We start from the raw sequence: 20,726 nt of genomic DNA, 5'->3' as shown, positions 1-20,726 counted from the left end.
TTCCTAAGAAATTTTCCTAAAAATTCCTAAGAATTTTTCCTTTAGTTTCTTAGTTGCAGACAAATTTATGATAACCACCCTTCTCCATAATTTGTCTTTTTATATTACCAAATGATCTATTTATTCCATTTAGTGTTTTTTAACTTTTCTTAATATTACCACTATTGCTTTACATTGGTTTGCATTTGTCTGATACGTCTTACCCATCTATTTTCAACTTCTCTGTATTAGTGAGTATGTGTATTGGAAACTATATATATTTTGGATTTGCCTTTTTAGCCCAAATCTATTAGATTTTGTCTTTTAATGAGAGAATCCAGTCCATTGATACTTAGTGTAATAACCAATGAACTTAATTATATTCCTTCATCTTAATTTGACAGCACATAAGTCTATATTTTTAATTCTTTTTCATTAAATACATACAGTTCATGCTCAGTTTAGTTCAGTTCAGTCACTCAGTTGTATCCAACTCTTTGTCACCCCATGAATTGCAGCACGCCAGGCCTCCCTGTCTATCACCAGCTCCCGGCGTTCACTCAAACTCATGTCCATTGAGTCGGTAATGCCATCCAGCCAGTAATGCCATCCAGCCATCTCATCCTCTGTCGTCTCCTTCTCCTCCTGCCCCCAATCCCTCCCAGCATCAGAGTCTTTTCCAATGAGTCAACTCTTCACATGAGGTGGAGTTTCAGCTTTAGTATCAGTCCTTCCAAAGAAATCCCAGGGCTGATCTCCTTCAGAATGGACTGGTTGGATCTCCTTGCAGTCCAAGGGACTCTCAAGAGTCTTCTCCAACACCACAGTTCAAAAGCATCAATTCTTTGGCACTCAGCTTTCTTCACAGTCCAACTCTCACATCCATACATGACCACTGAAAAAACCATAGTCTTGACTAGATGGACCTTTGTTGGCAAAGTCATGTCTCTGCTTTTTAATATGCTATCTAGTTTGGTCATAACTTTCCTTCCAAGGAGTAAGCATCTTTTAATTTCATGGCTGCAAGTTCATGGGGTTCTCAAGGCAAGAATACTGAAGTGGTTTGCCATTCCCTTCTCCAGTGGACCACATTCTGTCAGACCTCTCCACCATGACCCACCCATCTTGGGTGGCCCCACACGGCATGGCTTAGTTTCATTGAGTTAGACAAGGCTGTGATCCGTGTGATCAGATTTACTAGTTTTCTGTGATTATGGTTTCACTGTGTCTGCCCTCTGATGCCCTCTCGCAATACCTACCATCTTACTTGGGTTTCTCCTACCTTGGACGTGAGGTATCTCTTCAAGGCTGCTCCAGCAAAGCGCAACTGCTGCTTCTTACCTTGGACATGGGGTTGCTCCTCTCAGCCACCGCCCCTGACCTCGGGCTCGGGTTAGCTCCTCTCGGCCACCGCCCCTGACCTCAGGTGCAGGGTAGTAAATACCAAACAATTGCTTGAATTTAGGTTTTGACAAGCTGTATTTGAAAAGACAGTAGGTACTCCAAGTGAAAATGAGGTAGGAGAGGACTGAACCTAGGCAGGAAATAAGACTGGACAGATAAATATTGGCATACTATATATTGGTACTCTATTAGAATTCTCCAGAGAAACAAAACTAATACATTAGAGAGAATAAGAGTGAGAGTAAGATTTATTTCAAGGAATTGCTAATACAACTGTAGGGACTGGTAATCCTTGAGATCTGTAGAGCAGGCCAGCAGGCTGAAAATACAGGTGAAAGTTGATGTTACAGTCTAAGATCCACAGGCTGGAAACTCAAGTGGGGTTTATATCCTACAGACTTGATGCAGAATTCCTTCTTTAAGAACTCTGTCTTTGCTTCTAGAGCCTGAGCTGATTGAGTGAGGTAAGATCCACAGGCTGGAAATTCAGGTAGGAATTCAGGTAGGGTTTATATCCTACAGACTTGATGCAGAATTCCTTCTTTAGGAACTCTGTCCTTGATCTTAGGGCCTCAGCTGATTGGGTGAGGCCCATCCAGATTATGGAGGACAATGTGCTTTACTCCAAGTTGGAGTTTAATTACATCTAAAAAATACCTTCATGACAACATCCAGATTGATGTTTCACAAAACAACTAGGCACCCCAGCCTAGCCAAGTTGAAACAAATTCAACCATCACCCAGTACCATAGCAAATGTCAACCAAATATGAATGGATTATTTCTAAACCATCTACTTTGTAAAACAAATATTTGTTAACACTCATTTTACTAGCCTTAAATGCAATTAACATTTAACTTAGCACATGGAATTTTTAAAAATCAGCACAATATCCTATGGTAATATAAAGGATACTTTTTGAAAAGAATTTGTAATAAAATTATTTCCATACATAAATATTGGGCATAGTTATACTAGCACTCCGATGCTTGCACTTTTGTACATGCACCATGAATATAAGGGCTACAAATGGAGACTGATACTATTGTGTTTTGTCAGAGAGCCAAATGCCAGGAACAGACTCTGCCATCAGTGAAATGGTTTTTTTAAATGGTGAACAAAAGTTCTAAATAAAGCAAATACTGTACAGTCTCTCCTTCATTTCTACAGTAGTTGCATACCTAGAGAATTCAGAGTATACCAAAAACTGTACCAAAAATACTTTGTGGGAGGTTATATTCTCAGCTAATTATAAATTGTTTTTTCACTTAAATATTTATGAGGACATTTGATAGCTGTGTAGGACTTGGGACAGTTTGTTGTGCAAGACTATCCCAGGCACTGTAAGAAGTCTAGCAACCTTGGCCTCCACCTACCAAATGCCAGAGATGCTTCCCAGTCATTGTGACAATCAAACACTTTCACCTTTTCCCAGTCATTGCAACAATCAAACACTTTCACCTTTTCCCAGTCATTGCAACAATCAAACACTTTCACCTTTTCCCAGTCATTGCAACAATCACTTTCACCTTTTCCCAGTCATTTCGACAAACACTTTCACCTTTTCCCAGTCATTGCGACAATCACTTTCACCTTTTCCCAGTCATTGTGACAATCAAACACTTTCACCTTTTCCCAGTCATTGCGACAATCAAACACTTTCACCTTTTCCCAGTCATTGCGACAATCAAACACTTTCACCTTTGTCGTGTGTGTGTGTTTGAGGGGGGGAGTGCCACTTCTGCTGAGAACCTCTGCAGTAAATAATAGGAAGCTATCAAAAGTATTTTTCTCCCCTCAACTCTTTGAGAAACTGGAATAAAAAGAGAAAAGCGTAATGTTACATGCTCTCATATTTCCAATCCCCAGAATCAATACCGCTAACATTTTGTCTTACTTCAAATCTTATTTGTAAAAGAAAAAATTAATAGCCCTGTGATATGATATAATATATATTTGGTCTTAGTCCCAGGTTCTTGGCACAGAGCCTCTAAGACCTTTGGGAATCTGCAGAGTGATGTGTCTTGATTTGCTAGTGAGTACTCGTGGTGAGCCCCTAAATCATTTCAGGATGGAAGCTGGTTGCCAGAGGAAACAGACAAGACAGATTAGAAGGCTTGAACTTTCAGCCCTACTCTTTTGATCTCCTGGGAGGGGAGAGCTGCTAGAGACTGAGTTAATCATCAGATGACTAATGATTCAATCATGCCTATATAATGGAACCTCCATTAAAACTCTTTTAACAGTGGGGTTCAGAGAGCTCCTGGATTTAACATACTGAGGTGCTGATAGCGTGTTGTGCCCTAGGCATCTCTCCCATTTAGCTGTTCCTGACTGGTATCTTTTATAATAAACTGGTAATAATAGTTTCTCCGAGTTCAGTTATATAAGCCATCATAGCAAACTGTCCGGAGAAGGCAATGGCACCCCACTCCAGTACTCTTGCCTGGAAAATCCCATGGATGGAGGAGCCTGGTGGGCTGCAGTCCATGGGGTCGCCAAGAGTCAGGCACGACTGAGCGACTTCACTTTCACTTTTTACTTTCACACATTGGAGAAGGAAATGGCAACCCACTCCAGTGTTCTTGCCTGGAGAATCCCAGGGACGGGGGAGCCTGGTGGGCTGCCGTCTATGGGGTCGCACAAAGTCGGACACGACTGAAGCGACTTAGCAGCAGCAGCAGCAGCAAACTGTCAAGCCTGAGCAGGAGTCATGGGAATGGATCTATAGCTGTCAGGCAAAAGTGGGTAATCTGGAGACCCACTACTTGTGAATGATATCTCAAGTTGGGGGTAGTCTTCTGGGATTGAGGCCCTTAACCTGTGGTGTCTGTGTTAACTCCAGGTAACTTAGTGGCAGAATTGAACTAAGGACAGTGTCTGGTGAGTTGGAACATTGATTGGTGTGGGAAAAACGTATCTGGTGTTCAAAGTTTTGTGAACAGAGGAAACAGTTTCCATCTAAGGCCTCCTTCAGCCTCTACCCTGTTCCACATTACCTCACCCCCAATATAATGACTACTGTTGTCCTTACAATCCATTTTTTATACTTTACAACCACTTATGTATCCATAACAACAGAGACTATGGGTTTCCTCGTGGGTTTGTGATATATCTTCTCATATTCAATTTCTCATATATATATATGTGTGTGTGTGTGTGTATATATAGATAGATAGATAGATAGATAGATCTGTGTCTGAGTTTATTTTTCTATGCCATTGGTCTGTTTGTCTGCTCCTGTACTAATACCACAACACTTAATTACTATTAGCTTTCTATAGTGTCTTGGTATCTGGTAGCCCCAACCCATCTTCTTTCTTTTCAAAATTGTCTTAGCTCTCTGTGCTTTTAAAGATTTTTTTTTAAGAGAAAAGGTGGTGTATTCTATAGATATTTGGCCCAGCATGGGAGGGTAAAGGGTCAGAGAAACCTTTTTGGAAAAAGGATACTGTAAGATGGAAAGGAGGTTCCATTTAAAGAGAAAGCATGAACAAGCATGGAGACAAGAAACAACGTGCAACCACACAAGGGGTTTGATGTTACGAGAACCTAAAGGGTGAGGTAGGAACGTAAAGGTGGGTCAAATCTGAAGGACCTGAGGATGCACCATACTAAGGAGTTTGGACTTGACCATATAGGTGAGGGCTTCTTTAACTCACTTGGCTGTGATGGGTCTCAGTTGTGGCATGCAAGATCTTCAATCTCTGTTGCAGTATGTGGGATCTTTAGTTGTAGCATAAGGGATCTAGTTCCCTGACCAGGGATGGAACCTGGGCCCTCTGCATTGGGAACGTGGCGTCTTAGCCACTGGACCACCAGGGAAGTACCCGAGTCAGCGATTCTTAACCTGATGTCTATGGTTGAGCTTCAAAGAGATCTGAAGCAGGAGAATGCCATGATCTCCCTTTGTTGCCAATATAGATCTAATTATCAGATAACAATGCAGCAAATCTGATGAGGTAAAGATTGGAACTATGAACTAAAAATCTGCAAAAGTGTAAGCAAGAAATGACAAGGGTAGAACTGACCAAATGGATGTTTAAATGGTAAAAATTAGTAAGACAATTACTTGGTTGGCAGTAGGATACAGGGAATAATGTAATAAAACCCCTATATTCCTGACTTAGATGATAGTTGAAAATAAGGGGGAAAAAACACGAGTAGGTCCTGGCGATACGAAGAAATGCTTAGTTGTAGACATGTTATGTAAGAGATTCAAGTGGATATAGCAAGCAGCTGGTTGTTATCTGAAGCTCAAAAGGTAAGCCTGGAAGATGCAGGTGTGGAGGGCAGCAGCAGGTTTGAATAGGTGACACTTCTTGTCATGTACCAGAGTATTAAACTTAATATGAAATCTCTCATTCAACTTCAAACCAGTCTTTTAAATTAGGAACTACCACTGAAGCACGCGTATCTACTGAGGAGGAGGAAGAGGGTGAATTAGATAACTAAGGGAACAAGGTCTGGGGCTAAGGGTAAGGCTGGAGGCAGGGGCGCTATTAAGAGGATTGGCTCTGGGTACAGGCTGGACAGGGAAGCCGATTCGGCCAAAAAGGAACAGATGGGAAGAAAAGAGAAGGAATCCACAGAGCTAAAGTCTTCAAGTCTTAAAACAGTGAAAATGAGAATGTAAGAAAGCTCCTCAGAAAGGACTACTTTTATTGGAAGTGGCATTGGGGAGCTGAGAAGGCAGTGAAGTCCTTCATTAGCATGTCCAGAAAGGATGAGAGGAAAAGGGTTGAGGATAAAGGAAAGCTGAGTTTCTAAATCCTGGAACAGGGCTTTCAGGTGATAGGTTTAGGAACAGAGAGACAAAAGTCAGAGCAGTGTGTACACGAGAGCAAAGAGAGGACAGGTGTCAAATAATGGGGGTTATTTGGGCAATTACCGAGAATGACATGAACAAGCAAGTCTCAAAGCTCAAAATGAAATGGTAAGTCTCTCTTCATAGTTGGGTTTTACCTCAAATGCTGTTCTTTCATATCCTCTTTGCAAGAAGAGAAACCGAACCTGATGCTTATACCCACTGTCCCTAAGGAGATAGACTGCATTACTATAGGCTGCCCAGAAGTCCTTCACATTTTTTAAGAACTATCCCTCTTCTACTTCATGCAATTTTGATACAGCTACTAAACAAGAGCCTCTGCCTCCCTTGACACGTGTGGCCATGCTGACCACAGAACCCCATTACTTGGACATAATAACTGGTCCAGAAATGGCCCCTGACCGAAAAAGAGCTTTGGTCTTTACAGAGTCTTCTCAGGGGATTTATACAGGTGCTGGGGCAGTCTTTTCATTGAGATCATGAGAGTTGAGATTACTATTCCTAGAACTAGTTAATAGGCAGAGCCCAAGATATGGAACTCTAATCCGTGACTAGAAAATGGGTAGTCAAGGTCCCACCTCTGTGGTCCACACCCTATTCAAGTAAACAAAAGCACCAAGACACAGATATGGCAAAGTATTTAATGTCTATAGGTGTGCCTCACCCTCCCATTCCTGTTTTGATTTGATAGCCTCTCCAAACTGGCTGCACCACAGAAAACATGGGCATTTTCCACAGAGCAGAGTTTGAAAGCCAGTAAGGCCCTGGTCCTCTTGACTCAGAAACGATTGCAGGTGCAGTCTTTCCACAGCATGCCTCAGGCCTCTCTGCTCAAGGAAAAAAGCCCCCCAGTTCTATAGGGCTCCTGAGGTCTTCTGTTCTTCTGCAGCCTGGCGCCGGGAGCTGCGCCGCTGGAAATAGTGGTAGGCTCGGACACTGCAGAGGTAACCCCCGTACACAGTGAGGAGCATCATGGAGGTGGAGAAGGTCTTGTAGCCAATGTCAGCTAGTTGCTTGGCAGTTGGCATGTTGTCCCCTATAAAGACAGACTGGATTTAGACCCAAGGATAAGGCCTCATCTGCCCAGCCCCCTCCCCTGCTTATCTGGCTGCACTGTATTCTGAATAGCTGCTACTCACATGGCAAAGTTTGGTAGCTCAGCTGGTAAAGAATCCACCTGCAATGCAGGAGACCCCAGTTCAATTCCTGGGTTGGGAAGATCCCCTGGGGAAGGGATAGGCTACTCACTCCAGTATTCTTGGGCTTCCCTGGTGGCTCAGCTGGTAAAGAATCTGCCTGCAATGTGGGAGACCTGGGTTCAATCCTTGGGTTGGGAAGATCCCACGGAGGAGGGCATGACAATCCACTCCAATATCCTTGCCTGGAGAATCCCCATGGACAGAGGAGCCTGACGGGTTACAGTCCATGGGGTCAAAAAGAGTAGGACACGACTGAGCAACTAAGCACAGCACATACTGGAAGATATTGTTGGGAACTCTTAAGATTCAAAAGGGCAAACAAAGTCTGCATACAAGGTACAGAAACATAGCTCAAACCAGGTGTATATGAATGACATCACAGCTAACACTTGACCCTCCATGTTTATGGAATGAAGCGACTGGTATGGACCACCTAGAAATGTTCTTAATTGGTGTATTACTTTAGGCACACATCAGTTTTTCTGGCCAGAAAGGAATTAATGGAAATAGCCAGAGATTAAATATTAGCAGTATATTATTCTGTCATAGGAGCCTTCTGGGCAATATCCAATTTGTTTTCCCATAAAATCATCTTATTTATGGCTCAGATTCCCAGGTTGGTCTTCAAGCATCTGTTAAAGCCATAGTATCCTTGAAGTAGTGCCAATAGTATGTTTATATTGTTTCAATTAGACATAACCTTCTACAGCATTAATTCTAAGTTTCAAACATAAAACCAAGAACCTATCCCAAGGGCTAAAAACAAACTTACTGAGGCCCCAGCAAATGTTAACTCACATGTGCTTCAGATAAATTACTTCTAATTTGTGTTCCCTGGATAGTCTGAGCTAGGGAACAAGAGAAAGAATCTCTCATCTTGAACAAAATGTTCCTCAATCTGGGACTCTGCTGAGAGAATTAAAACTCTGACTGCAGTTAGTGAGAATAGGTTTCTTAAAAGTAAAGAATTTGAAAGAAGAGAAGTTCAGAATTAGCTGGTTGAGGGGATCTCGAGTAGGGTAAGATGTCTAATTACTTTCCAAAGTAAGTCCCATGAGTTGAATACTGCCTTTGAGCCAGTCCTTGAGGGTGGATCCCAATGCTGAGCTGAGGCACAGCTTCCTTGAATCATAATTCCAAGTGGCTATTGAAAGTAACATTAAATAATGTCAGAGGAAGAAAACCAAATGGCACAGGGGCAAGATAAGAAAGGGATGTTTTCAGGTTATTTGAAGTTTGAAAGGCCTCTAAGCTGTGAGACAGAAACACACACACACACACACACACACACACACACACACACACACACACAGGTTATTTGAAGTTTGAAAGGCCTCTAAGCTGTGAGACAGAAACACACACACACACACACACACACACACAGGTTATTTGAAGTTTGAAAGGCCTCTAAGCTGTGAGATAGACAGATACACACATACACACACACACACACACACAGCAGGACACTAAGGTAATAAGCTCCCAGTTGGCAGCCTTCAAACTCCAAACTTATTCTTTCTCATCCTATCCCCCATTATCCTGGCCAGACACTAACCACCTCTTCTCAGAGCTGGAGGAAGAAGGCTGGAAATAGGATGGTAGATCTTGCCTAGAAGAGTGATAGAAGATCTACTGATGAAAATTTTCTAGAATCTCTTCTCCTGTCTAATCCAACTTGAGATTTCTATTTTCAAATTAACAAAAACTCTTCAGACCCTGAGCTAAAGCAGGGCAGTAGTAAAGGAGAACACAGATGAAGAAATTATTCTGGAAGTAGAACAAGGCTTATTAATTGGATGGGCTAGGGCAAGGTTGATGTATCTGCAAGTTAACAACTGAGGAAACTTTATGGAGTGGGATACCGTTAAAAGAGAAGAAACAGGTGTGTCTATATGTGTGTATGGGGATGGTGGTGGAGGCAGGAAGCGTCAGCCAAGATCATGAATTGGACACGTTCAAGTTAAGATGCTTAACGCAAAATTCACATGATGATGTCTGCCAGACACGTGGATATACAAATATGGAACAAATCCTGGGAAAGAGGCTAGGCTACAGATACATATGGAAATAACAAGTGATACCAAATTAGAGGATAAAACCAAAGAGAGTGAAGTCAAGGGAACACCAGTTTGAAGAAAGAAAACAATTAGGGAAGGAAAACAGGTAGCAAATTCCAGAAACACGTGGAATGCTCTTTCATTTAACCGTGACAATGGTTGAAAATCACTGCTCTATCAAGTTACTGCCACTAACAGAGGTATGCTTTATCTTTCGGGTATACTGGGCCAGAAGGAAAAAGGCCCATGAACCCCAACATGTCTATGCATTTTTCTAGGATAGAAACAGATGATTAGAAGGATCATAACCCCCTTTCACCCCAAAGATAAGAACCGATGTTGTGATTTGCTGGTTAAGGGAATGGCAATGATAAGAATAACACAAGGTCAAGTAAATTCTAGTTTTGTTTTGCTTACTGATAAGGAGATTTGAATGTTTTCAGAGAAGAAGTTCAATTCAGTCACTCAGTCGGATCCTACTCTTTGCGACCCCACAGACTGCTGCATGCCAGCCTTCCCTGTCCATCACCAACTCCCAGAGAAGAAAAGAAGAAACTGGTGGCTAAACTGAGTGAGGTGGGTGGGATGGAATAAGATCTAGGATGGCCCAGAAAAAGAGGAAATTAGAAGTCCAAGTAGAAGGATTAACCTTGAAAATGAAAATTTTTGAGGTTAGCAGGAGAACCTTCTCATCTATGGGGCATCGGGTTTCTCAATAAAGCTCAAGGGTCTGTTATGGGGTTAGACTGGTTTCAGAATAACAACAAAAAGAAAACAAGAACCATAATGAAAAATGACACAAGGGTGTAATCTATAAAAACGTTTTCAAATTGTGGCTCTTTTTTCTTTTTCTGCCCCCTGAACACGGGAGAACCTCAAAGCTCAGATCTCTCTCCTCTGGAAAACTCATTTCCTCAAATGGGTCCATGCACCTTAGCTTAGATTTACTACTCACTTATCTACCTTTCACTCGGGCTATGTATGAAGGCTGCAGAGAAGGTGGCTTCTGTCCCAAAGGAGTTTATGGTTTGATGCGGATAAGCTGTGCATCCCAAATTCTGTTAGACAAAGTAGAAGACAGCAGTGACTAGAAAAAAAGAGGCATTTTGAGACTTCAGTGACAAAGCGAGGGCTCAAGAAAAGTTAGCAGAAAGATGGAGACGGGCGGGCAGCAGTCGTTAGAAGGATTGCGAGGATTTACGTCAGTGAAGAGGGAGGGAGAGATATCCCAGGAATTGAAAGCAGCAAAGGAGTGGAGCCAGTTAATCGATAAACAGGAACGGGTGCCCGGGAAAGCTGCATTTCAGGGCACAGCGGACTACAAGATGAGAAAGGGTCAGAGTTACTAGAGTCAGAGCGTGGAGGACAAAACGCTTGGTGGAGTCAAGGCCTGACAGAAACCTACGGCCTCGAGGAGGATGCTGGGCTGGAAGCAGCGCACGATACGCGGTAAACCTCAAGGACACCGAAGACTGGGCATGCGAGGATGCGGTAAGCAAAGGCCGGCCCCAGCGGGAGCGCCTCAGCACACCGGAGGCCCGGGCTCCGGCCTGATTCAGGGCGTACCTGGATGCTGCCGCTCCCTACCGTCCGACCGAGGCCTCCAGCCTGCGCGACCTCAGAGCGTAGACGGAAGCGGCACCCGGGACCAGAACGAGTAAGAAGAGTGGCCCAGGAACAACACTGAATGCTGAGGCGCTATTGGTGCCGAACACCACCCTTTCTCCCGCCCCCTCGCCCCGCTTACCCTCTAGAATTTGGCTCCCGACGAGGGTAGAGCCCTGCGCGTCGGACGCAGCATAAACCCGCCCATGAAGGCGGGAGCCCGCGCCGGTGGCAGCTCTGATTGGTTGCCGCCTTTGAACTTCCGACTTCCGGGTCAGGCGCCTTTAGTACGCATCCTCAGACGAGTCTTCCTCTCGGAGAGGCCTGTTGATTTCTGGGGGTTGTAGTCATTCTTCACTGAAAAAAGGTCTTTGGCGACCCAAGTTCTGTAACCAGAACTTTTAGGATAATCAGTCACGAGAGAAAAGGCGATCTTTCTCTCCAACTCTGAGGAAACCAGCCAATCCTCAGCCTGTGGCACAGTGACGTCTCCGGTAGCTAGGTAGGTTCTCTCGGAGTCAGCCCTCTGAAGGGGACTGTGCGCCCCCTACAGATTGGAGCTGCCCTCTTCCCCGCCGCCGGCCCTTAAGCCCAGCTCAGGTAGGAATCCGACCCGCACCGCGAGGCTTGGGCCGCCCAGGACTGCGGCCGGTGTAGCCATGGGCACGGAGTGGGCGCAAAGGTCGCATTTCCGTAATGTTTCTGTCCCATATGTGACCTCCCCGCTTGCAGGCGGCGTGATATAGCCCCAAAGCGCCTGGAAAGGATTGGGGGGGATGCCACTTGGGGAAAGCGGGACTGCGTGGGCACCCCAGCAAGGGGCCGGGAGTGGCTAGGACAATCGAGGAAAGATTTCTTTTTTCCTTTTTCCCGTGGCATGATTGCAAACATACGCATGTAGTGATGCACACTGCACATGCACCGCCACGTGCAGTTAAGTGTCCTTCCCCAACTTGTTTCTGGAAAAACCAAATCGGTTTTTGGATAGGCAAATAGGCCTGATTCAGAAGCCTCAGATTCAGTTAATGGTGAACAAAAATAAGCAAAGGTTTCTGACTCTCCAAGAGGGTCGCAGCTGCAGCCTAGGGAAGGAGCTGTCATTTTGCCCTGACTTTGACCTCCTAGAGAGGCAGTTTCTGGATCCAGTCAGCACCAGACCTGGGCCCAGCCTCACTGCCTGACCCAGGAAGCTCTGCCCTTCACTGGTGAGGGTGACTCCTCTTCTCAAGCACCTGCCTGGTTTGTCCAGGAGTAAGGGAAGATTAACTTAATGCTGGCCAGAGCCAGTGTGCCAGGCACTGCCACACAGGAAGCTGAGACCCTCTGCTGGACGTGACAGGAGCCCTTGGGCTCTATTTATAGCCAGGGGCTCAAACTGCTGACCTGTGACATTCCCCTGCTGCCTCATTCCAGCCTGGAGCAAGGCCACTGCCAAGCACAGACCTCTCCTTCCTCCTCTCACCCCAGGGGGTAGTGTGGTTTGACTGTTTTTCCTCCTCCATGAATTTCCCAGCTCCTGAGGTGCTAGGGAAGTCAATACTGCATGAGAAGGCCTTCCGGTGACAAAGGAGAGCTGACCTTGGAGTGTCAGGACCACCAAGATGGGGACCTGCTCGTCCTCCCTTACCCACTCTTTGGCCCTTTGGCCTCCAAGTACAGGTGCTGATTAGCTGCTCTGGCTGTTCTAGGGGTAGCTGAGAATTGGGTATAGGGTTTAGGAGGAGGTAAGGATCCAAGATGTCTTGGGGAGACAGCAGCAGGAGGGACCCAGCTGACACCTCCCCCCACTAGAGCTCCCAAGAAGGGAGGCAGGGCAGTTACAAAGGTCAAAGGGAGCAGGGTGATCTGAGTTTGCTATGAAAAGGTGTAGCTCTGTCAGCAGATTAAGTTCCTGCTCCCCAAAGAGGGTACTGGCGGGGAGGGTGAGAGAGGCTTGGAAAGGTCACGCATGGTAGGGAGAAGCTGGCAAAGAACTAGGGACCGGGAAGTCCCGAGGGAGAATGACAAGCCCCATGGCCAGAGATGCCAGCGTGGCAGCAACCCTGGTGCCAGGGCAGCCTGGGGGAGGGGGAAAGGGGAGATGACCAGAGCTTTCTGAGGACGCAGATGTTGCTAGGAGAAGCTAGAAGGCGGTTGTTTGAGATCTTTGTATTTTGTGAACAAACACTGAGAGATCCATTGATGCCCTGTGGGGCCTGGCAGAGGTCAGAGCAAAGGGGTCCCTGGCGCCATGTCAGCTCAAAAGCCCAGACCCCTCCCTGCAGCCCTTGCCTCATCCCTCTTGTAGCTGAGGCATGGGGACAAGAATTCTGGTCTATGTGAGGCAGCACGAAGCAGCCCTTGCCTTGCCTCCCTTTCCCTCCCCTCCTCCCCCGACAGGCCCAAAGCAGGCCACTCTGGGGCTGATTCTGCCCCTCTCACAGGACAGGGAGAAAGCTCCCCATTTGGAGAGGGACTAGGCAACTCCATTTCTGGTGAGATGTGATGGCCGAGAGGTTGTGGGCTGCTTCAGGATCTCCAGGCAGGAACCCGGGCCCTCAGCCTCCTGTCACTCAGTGAAAAGCTGAAAAGACGCTGCTCGTGGGGAGTCCCGGAGCTCCTGGTGGCCAGGCACCCCAAGCTTCTGCCTGTCTCCATTGATAAAGAGGCTGCCTGGCCTGGGCCTCAGGCCTGCTCACACATGTTCTGGATGATTCTGCAGGCAGTGGATGAATTCCCCCACTGGCTGGTTCTCGTAGCATACCTTGTACACAGCTGTGAACAGAGGGAACCTAGAATGGGGAAGGACAGAGCCAGCTTGGCCTCCAGACAAGCCCCCAATCCTCCAGCCCCTAACCCTGTACTCCCTGCTTTCCCGCCTTCAAGCTCAAGCAGACCCTGGCTCTCAATTTCCAACTGCTGAGAATTTGAATTTCCTAGCCCTGGGTTTTAGGGTCAGGTTCTTATTGCCCGTCTCCCTATCATATTGAACTTGCCTGCATGATTTCCTGGCATCAACTTTCTGTTCCAACTTGGCAAGCCACTTAACCTCTCTGAGCCTCACTGTCATCAGCTGTAAAAGGGAGTCAGTATAACAAAGTAGTGAAGAAGTGATTATGAGTTATGTGAAGGTGCTCAGTAAATGCCAGTTTCCTTCTTCCCAGGCTGCTCCTTTTACCAGGAGGCTTTACCTGACCAGTCATGAGCTGATCTTTTGAGCTTGTTTCGAATTCTCTTGCTCTATGATTCTTTCTCAAATCAACAGAGCTCTGCTCTGATCAGTTCATCACCCCCACTGTCGCTGTGCTCCCTGAAAAGAAGACTGTCCTTTTCTGCACACCTCACCACCCAGGACAGTATTTGGAGACAGAAGGGATGGCCTCAAAGAAGTGGCTTAGACTGAGGGTGATGGACAGAGAGGCAGGACAGTCACAGAAGCTTATTCCTGTCCACTCACATAGCAGAGGACAGCAGAAGGCCATGTAAAAGGTCCTAGCAATGTGGTATAAAGAGCACTAGACTGGAAAGAATTCAAAGACAATGCACTAGCTGGGGACAGTGGGCCCACTAGACCCTCTCCAGGCTCTTGGCTCTGTCTGCAAACATAAGAAAACCTTTCCCTCTCTGCCTACTTCACATTGGGCAGTGAGGAGGGTTCAGGAAGATGATGAACGGGGAGAGCACTTCTGGCCATGGTTCCCTCAAGAGTGAGGCTGGGCCCGACACTTACTTGTCCACCATGCCTTTGTGCTGGAGGATACTGTGCAGTTCCCGGGCTGTCTGGGGCCCCTGCAGCTTCTGTCCATTCAGCATCTCTTTCTCCAGCTGCTCAATGGACTGTGAAAAAAATAGGACGGGCAGATGGAAATGGGAGAAGGGAGTTGTCAGCGTGAGATGGAGAGACTGGGGCTCTGGCAGGAGGTGGGTCTTAAGAGGAAAGAAATGGGAATGTTCACAACAATCTTAATGTTTGTGCTCAAGAGATGCCACAAGCCAGGTTCCTCTGCCTTAACACCTACAGGGCCCACCCTCCCTGCTCCATTCTCCCTAGGGCCCACCTTTCCTGTGCGGGCGAAGGCCTCGGCCACCTTCCGGTTCCGCCCTCCGTAGCAGGTAGTGATGAGGTCAGCAACACCGCAGCTCTCCAAGAAGGTGGCAGAGGACACGGAGCCACTGCAGAAGAGCTTGGCGAAGGCGATCATCTCCATGAGTCCCAGTCGGATCACAGCTGCCTTGGTGTTGTCGCCAAAGCCCAGGCCATCACAGAAGCCAGCCCCAACGGCCACTATATTCTTTGAAGAGTGGAGTCATGGGTGAGAAAGGATCCCTCCCGCAGGCCCCACTTGGGACCCTCAGCACTTGCCTCCTGCTTCTTCCATCAGCCATGACATGCCCCCTTCCTTCATAATGAAGGTGGGTGGGCTCCTCAACTCCTTCCACTCTTGGTTTCCCCCCTTGCCACTCCCTTCTTTTAGCCTGGACTTGTGCTTCCTGGCTCCCCAGCCCTGCCCTATACTCCATCCTTGAGGACTTTCCCTGAAAACCAGTCTACCTGGCCCACCCATCCATGGCTGTTTTATGTCCCTGATAGTCATCCATAGCTCTGTCTGGGAGCCAGAGTTCTGGTCATCAGTCTGTCTGGGTGTCCTGGACATCTCATCTCCCGTTACCCTGGGTGCTCTACCAGGGCATCTCCTCTTTCCCACCAGACCAGCCCTTTGAGCCAGGGATAGGGTGTCCCACAAGGGGCTACAGAGGAAAGGAAGAAGGGAGCCCAGTGTCTGAAGTTAAGCGATTGCAGGCCTGAGTGATCCTGGCTTTGCTTCTGCAGTGCTTCCCATGTGTCCTGTACTCAGTGAGGATGGGGAGTGAGCACCTGGAGTCCCAGCAACGTTGTACAGCTAAGCTAGGCCTTCTTTCAGGACCTTCTCCCCACCCCATAGCTGCCTCTGTGCCCCTCTCACCTTTAAGGCCCCACAGATCTCTACTGTGTCCACCTCCTGCACCACCGTGATGCGGAAATTGGGTGTCTGCATCAACTCTTTCAGAAGCTGTCCATGAGCCTGGTTCTTGCTACCTAAATTGAGGAGGGGGTAGGGCTTTAAGAAAGGGCTCTTGACTCTTCTTCCCGCACCTGCCTGAAGCAGGACCTACAACTCTTTCCACAGGGGCGTCCAACCCCCCTCATCTCTAATGCTGGGGTCTTCTTCCTTCGCCTGCCTTCTGGGGAGAAGATGGCTAGGTGGGTGGGAAATAAAGCCTGGGGAGGGGATATAACTAGAGTTGCACTATGTATGTAGGTGGGTGGGGGTCTCACCAATGGTTGTCTCACAGAACTTCTCATCAGCCACCTCGTTGGCAATGTTGGCCCCCATCAGCACGCTCATGGGGATGCCAAGGCGCTCCCCAATCACTTCAGAGATGAGCTTCAGCCCCTTGGGGCCTTCGTCTACCCCCTGGGCACAGGATGGAGCTCAGGACAGGTGCCTTTTACCCCAACTGAGGGCTTCCCACCCAGAAATCCTGCCCCTTCCAAATTCACTGTGCGTCAGTGTCCCTCCCCAAAGGTCCTCCCCTAGTCCAGCGCAGCCAGAGCTTGCTGTGAGGAGAGCAGGTAGCATTTTCATGTGAAAATGAAAGCATCCCCAAATCCTCCTGCAACCTACTTCTCCGAGGTAATGTACCCCTCCACACCCCTGAACACCCCACCCCCGAGTACTCCAAACCAGCTTCCATCCCTTCTCAGCTCCTCAAACCAGCCTGCTTCTCATATCCCCTAGGCATCCCTCGTACATCTAAATTCCCTAAGGCACCTACCTCCAGATTGACACTTTATCTACTCCCCAACCAACTTCCTCTTCCCAGTGGCCCCCGGCATCTGCTTCCCCAGCCTCCCCAAAGCGAACTCTTCTCTTCAGAAAATCCCTGGCCTACTTGTGCAGTTTTCTGTCTCACTTCACCAACCCTGAGCCCCACAGCAGGTGGCTGTACCCCCTTCCACAGGAAGGTGTCTCTGGCACCTTAATAAGAGACACGCCAATGGTGTCGGCCTTCAGGTGGCCCTTGAGCTGATCACAGATCTTGCCGATGAACTGATGGGGCACCACAAAGATCAGGATGTCGGCATCCGCTGCAGCCTGGACCACATCAGGGACAGCCACCTGTGGGGGTGACCAGTACTCATGGGCCTGCCAGACTGCTTCTAGCCCCTGTGGAGCCCCATTCGGGAGATCTAGGAGCCAGAGTGAGGCTGGTGGGGAAGAAGGACGGGTAGTTTGGGGGTTGAATCTGGAAGGGCTGAACCTGGAGGAGCAAGACACTCTATTCTCTCCCCCTCACCATTATTTCTTCTACACTTCAGCTGTCCTGGACTCTTGAGAGCTCCTGGAAACCTCCTCCCAGCCCTCTCCTAACCCTTGGCTGTGGGACAGTGAGATCTGGGCTTGGCAGGAGGAAGAGGACAAGTAAGATTTCATCACCCTGCTCCTTAGGGCCCCCAGCTGGGAATGGAGAGCCCCAGTCTTCCTGCTCTCTTCCCTGCTCGCCCTTTCTAGGTGGGGAGTAAGCCACATGGATTTGACCAAAGACCTTAAGTCCAAGGAGCAGTCTCCATGTCTGCTAATCACCCAGTGAATGAGTAACAGGATTAGAGCCCGAGGCAGGCACTACCCGAACCCCAAGTCTGGGAACCAAAGAACCTGCCTTTGGTTGTCATGGAGACCAACTTCCTCATCTTTTCCCCCTCCCTTTCCTCCTGGGAGCCCACCGGGCAAAGTGGAGATGCAGGGGTATGCACTCGGGTTGTCCTCAGTCCCAGAGTGCTCTGGGAGCTGTGCACGAGGGTACCCTGTGCCCGGAGGAGCCCTCCTGAGATGCTTCTCAAGTCCAGTGGCACATGAAACGGCCCCCGCCTGGCAGGAAGCACCCCCTCCGCTTCCCTCTCCCTTTCTACGGGGTGTTGGGGCTCACCACATTGGGGGGCAGCTTGTGCCCTGGCAGGTATTTGACATTCTCGTGCTGTGTGTTGATGATCTCTGTCAGCTTTCTGCCCCCGATGTCTTCCTCAAACACCCACATGGTCACCCGTGGGTCAAAGTGTGCCAGCTGGGCTGCATTGCCACCCACAATCTTGGCGATGGCTGAGCCCCTGGCGGGAGCGGGGAGCACAGAAATTGGAGGAGTGAGGCAGGAACAGTGGCAGGGGAGGGGACAGTGCTCCACCTCAGGATATCACAGTATCCACTGGATTATTTACTTGCCACCTCCCTTGTCACCCCTTCCCCTATGACACCGTGTCTCTAATAAGCAGGCAATAGAAAGGAGACTCAGTCTCCCTGACACTGCTGCTTGAGAAGGGGGCCAGCTCTCTGATCTCCCAATACTGCCCCCCACCCCCAACCCTACCCCTGCCACCCATGCAGCTTTTCAGGCAGGGAGTCCTCTGGAGGCTCCCTTCCTGTGGGGGAAGGTACAGGTGCCACTGCCGAGAGGCAAGGGCCAGGAGGGGTCGGGGTGCCCTCTGTCCTGGTGGGGTAGGCAAGAGACAGCAGCGGGAGCTGGAGCACTTCCTGCTCACCAAGCCTCCCTCCCTGACTTCCGAAGACTTGAGGGAGCCCCCCTGCCCTCCAACACACTCCTTGACAGAGCTGCTTACCAGTTGCCAGAGCCTACAATGCAGACTTTCTTGCCGGTCATGGTGCTGCTTCTCTGCCTGAGCCGCCAGCTGGGTGCCACTCTCCCCAGCTCCCCTGCTGGCTGGGAGCATATAACTCCAACACACGTGGGTGCAGCCAAGCCCCGCCCTCCAGGGGAGGGAAGGCGGGCACCCAGGGAGACAGAGTCTGGCAGGGCCAGGGAAAGGGGGGGAAAGGAGAGAGACAGGTGGGGAACAGGAATGGGGCACAGACCAGGCCCACTTTTCCTCTTCGGTTTGCCAGCTGACGGTGCTGGCAGGCTTCTTCCCTTGGCTCCAGCCCAGGTCCTCACCCCCCTCCCTCCCCACAATGGGCTCATCTTGAGGTCTGCCAAGAGCAAGCCCAGATAAGGAACAAGTGACCAGTCTCCTGCACTCGCTTCTGTCCCCTAGCCCTGGAATAAGCTGTATTCAGTCCTAGCAGCAGACACAGGCATGCTTGGTTTTCCAAGGTAGAATTGTCCCATGTGATCTCCCAGGACCCCCAAAACTGCTCTGCAGGTTTATCCTCTGGCAGCGATGGGTCATGTGTCACTGGTCCCACTCCAGCTCCACTGCAGCGCTGGCGTGAGGAAGGTGGGGGTGTGAGCCCCTTTATGCAAGGCGAGGCCACACAGAAGGTGAGGGGAGGGCCTGCTTTGGGGCAGCCGAAGGATAAGACGACCCCGCTAGCCTGAGAAACAGAACCCATCAGTGGGCCTCTCCTCACCTGAATGCCTTCCAGAAAGGAGGGCTGCTGCTGCTGCTAAGTCGCTTCAGTCGTGTCCGACTCTGTGCGACCCCATAGACGGCAGCCCATCAGGCTCCCCCGTCCCTGGGATTTCTCCAGGCAAGAACACTGGAGTGGGTTGCCATTTCCTTCTCCATTGCATGAAAGAGAAAAGTGAAAGTGAAGTCGATCAGTCGTGTCCGACTCCCAGCGACCCCATGGACTGCAGCCCACCTGACTCCTCTGTCCATGGATTTTCCAGGCAAGAGTACTGGAGAGAAAGGAGGGCAGGAAGGGTTAAAGTTGGACGCAAAGTGGTCCACAAGTCTTTTGCAGACTCTGGGCTTGAGGAGGACAGGAGAAGGAAGGCAGCCCAAGTGTTCACTGTCCTTGAGAGGCACTGAGCTTCCTTCACTTCTCTCTTGGGTTTCCCAGCTACTACCATGCCAGGGGCTCCTTCAGATTAGTGGCTATTTTGCAGAAGCCAGAAAGGGGAGGGAGGCAGGACCTGGGGCAGCTGTGACCTCTGTAGAGCCTTGTGGTCTCAGATGCTGTAACTGAGTGGGGTGTGTGCTTTTGGGAGGAGGGAGAATGCAAGGGGCACACTGAGTAGCTCGAGGCGCTTTGTTGCCCACAGCAACGTTTAAGCGGGAGCTTCGGTTTCTAGGCTGATGTGGAGAGCGGGGCAAAGGCCCCCAACGCTCCAGCTGTCTGTGCACCTTGGCCTGGAAGGCAGACACCACTGTGTGCTCACGTGCCGACCTCCTGGCTTGGCCGACTGCTGAGTGGGTGTTTCCGTCCCCCTGGGCTGTTGCTGGCCGCAAACTGTGATAAGCACTGGGCCAGAGGGGAGTCTGTGTGCAACCACTGAATCAGGGTCAGTGGCCCTGAGAGCAAGACTGGGGAGAAATGGTTTTCTAAGTTCTAGGGACTGCCTGGAAAAGCCCACCATACTCTGCTCCCATGGCCAGGGAGTTCCCTTACAGGGACATAAATGAAATCAGTAGCTGATTGTTTCTCTTAGGAAGAAAATTAAGCCTACTACAGAGCCAGCTTCCTGCAGATTACTGTTATTGCACTGGCATCGAGAAAAAGGCACCAGTGCCAGGCTGCCAGCTGGGAGCTCCGATTACGGGTGATGAAGAGAAAGAATGCTTCTGTCCCTGGCACATAGGATGAGAACCCCAAAGAATGGATGTTTATGCATAAAATAACCTCCTGTTTTTGCCTAACTGCTTCCATCTCTCATTTTGTCCCTACCATCATTTTTAGT

The 20,726-nt window shown here is 48.9% G+C and overlaps 2 protein-coding genes and 1 long non-coding RNA gene across 11 annotated transcripts; 1 reads left to right on the top strand and 2 right to left on the bottom strand.

Moving 5' to 3' along the window:
- Positions 1-6,838: 6,838 nt before the first annotated feature.
- Positions 6,839-12,768, bottom strand: LOC113893117 (cytochrome c oxidase assembly protein COX14). Of its 9 annotated transcripts, none has more exons than XM_027542825.1 (4): positions 11,034-11,147; positions 10,431-10,525; positions 7,351-7,388; positions 6,839-7,247 (listed from the first exon to the last, which is right to left on the bottom strand). In XM_027542825.1, exon 4 carries the CDS (start codon positions 7,237-7,239, stop codon positions 7,066-7,068), a length of 174 nt encoding a protein of 57 aa, XP_027398626.1. In that variant the 5' UTR covers positions 7,240-7,247; positions 7,351-7,388; positions 10,431-10,525; positions 11,034-11,147; the 3' UTR covers positions 6,839-7,065. The 9 variants fall into 9 exon arrangements, with proteins under 9 accessions (XP_027398626.1, XP_027398622.1, XP_027398620.1 ...); XM_027542821.1 differs by having other exon boundaries at positions 7,351-7,507; positions 11,034-11,085; XM_027542819.1 differs by lacking the exon at positions 7,351-7,388 and having other exon boundaries at positions 10,431-10,554; positions 11,034-11,138.
- Positions 12,769-13,204: 436 nt separating this feature from the next.
- GPD1 (glycerol-3-phosphate dehydrogenase 1) lies at positions 13,205-20,478 on the bottom strand. The gene is made up of 8 exons (XM_027542816.1): positions 18,706-20,478; positions 18,021-18,198; positions 17,072-17,212; positions 16,369-16,507; positions 16,016-16,128; positions 15,110-15,343; positions 14,782-14,888; positions 13,205-13,843 (listed from the first exon to the last, which is right to left on the bottom strand). The coding sequence occupies exons 1-8, from the start codon at positions 19,062-19,064 to the stop codon at positions 13,747-13,749; spliced, it is 1,368 nt and encodes a 455-aa protein (XP_027398617.1). The 5' UTR covers positions 19,065-20,478; the 3' UTR covers positions 13,205-13,746.
- Positions 15,282-20,685, top strand: LOC113893118. Its single transcript, XR_003511228.1, has 2 exons — positions 15,282-15,364; positions 20,478-20,685. It is a non-coding gene; the product is annotated as an uncharacterized LOC113893118 (long non-coding RNA).
- Positions 20,686-20,726: the final 41 nt, after the last annotated feature.

Source organism: Bos indicus x Bos taurus, chromosome 5, assembly GCF_003369695.1.
Source record: "Bos indicus x Bos taurus breed Angus x Brahman F1 hybrid chromosome 5, Bos_hybrid_MaternalHap_v2.0, whole genome shotgun sequence".
Classification (NCBI taxonomy): domain Eukaryota; kingdom Metazoa; phylum Chordata; class Mammalia; order Artiodactyla; family Bovidae; genus Bos; species Bos indicus x Bos taurus.
The sequence above is the reverse complement of the archived record's forward strand: the minus strand, read 5'-3'. Positions and strand labels throughout refer to the sequence as shown.

Excerpts from the sequence above, each read along its gene's own strand:
- GPD1 (XM_027542816.1), bottom strand. The coding sequence starts at position 19,064 with ATGAGCCCATTGTGGGGAGGGAGGGGGGTGAGGACCTGGGCTGGAGCC. Across the intron at positions 16,508-17,071 it reads TTGGCGTGTCTCTTATTAAG|GGGGTAGACGAAGGCCCCAA; the intron begins GTGCCAGAGACA and ends TCCTGTGCCCAG. Across the intron at positions 15,344-16,015 it reads AGATCTGTGGGGCCTTAAAG|AATATAGTGGCCGTTGGGGC; the intron begins GTGAGAGGGGCA and ends CACTCTTCAAAG.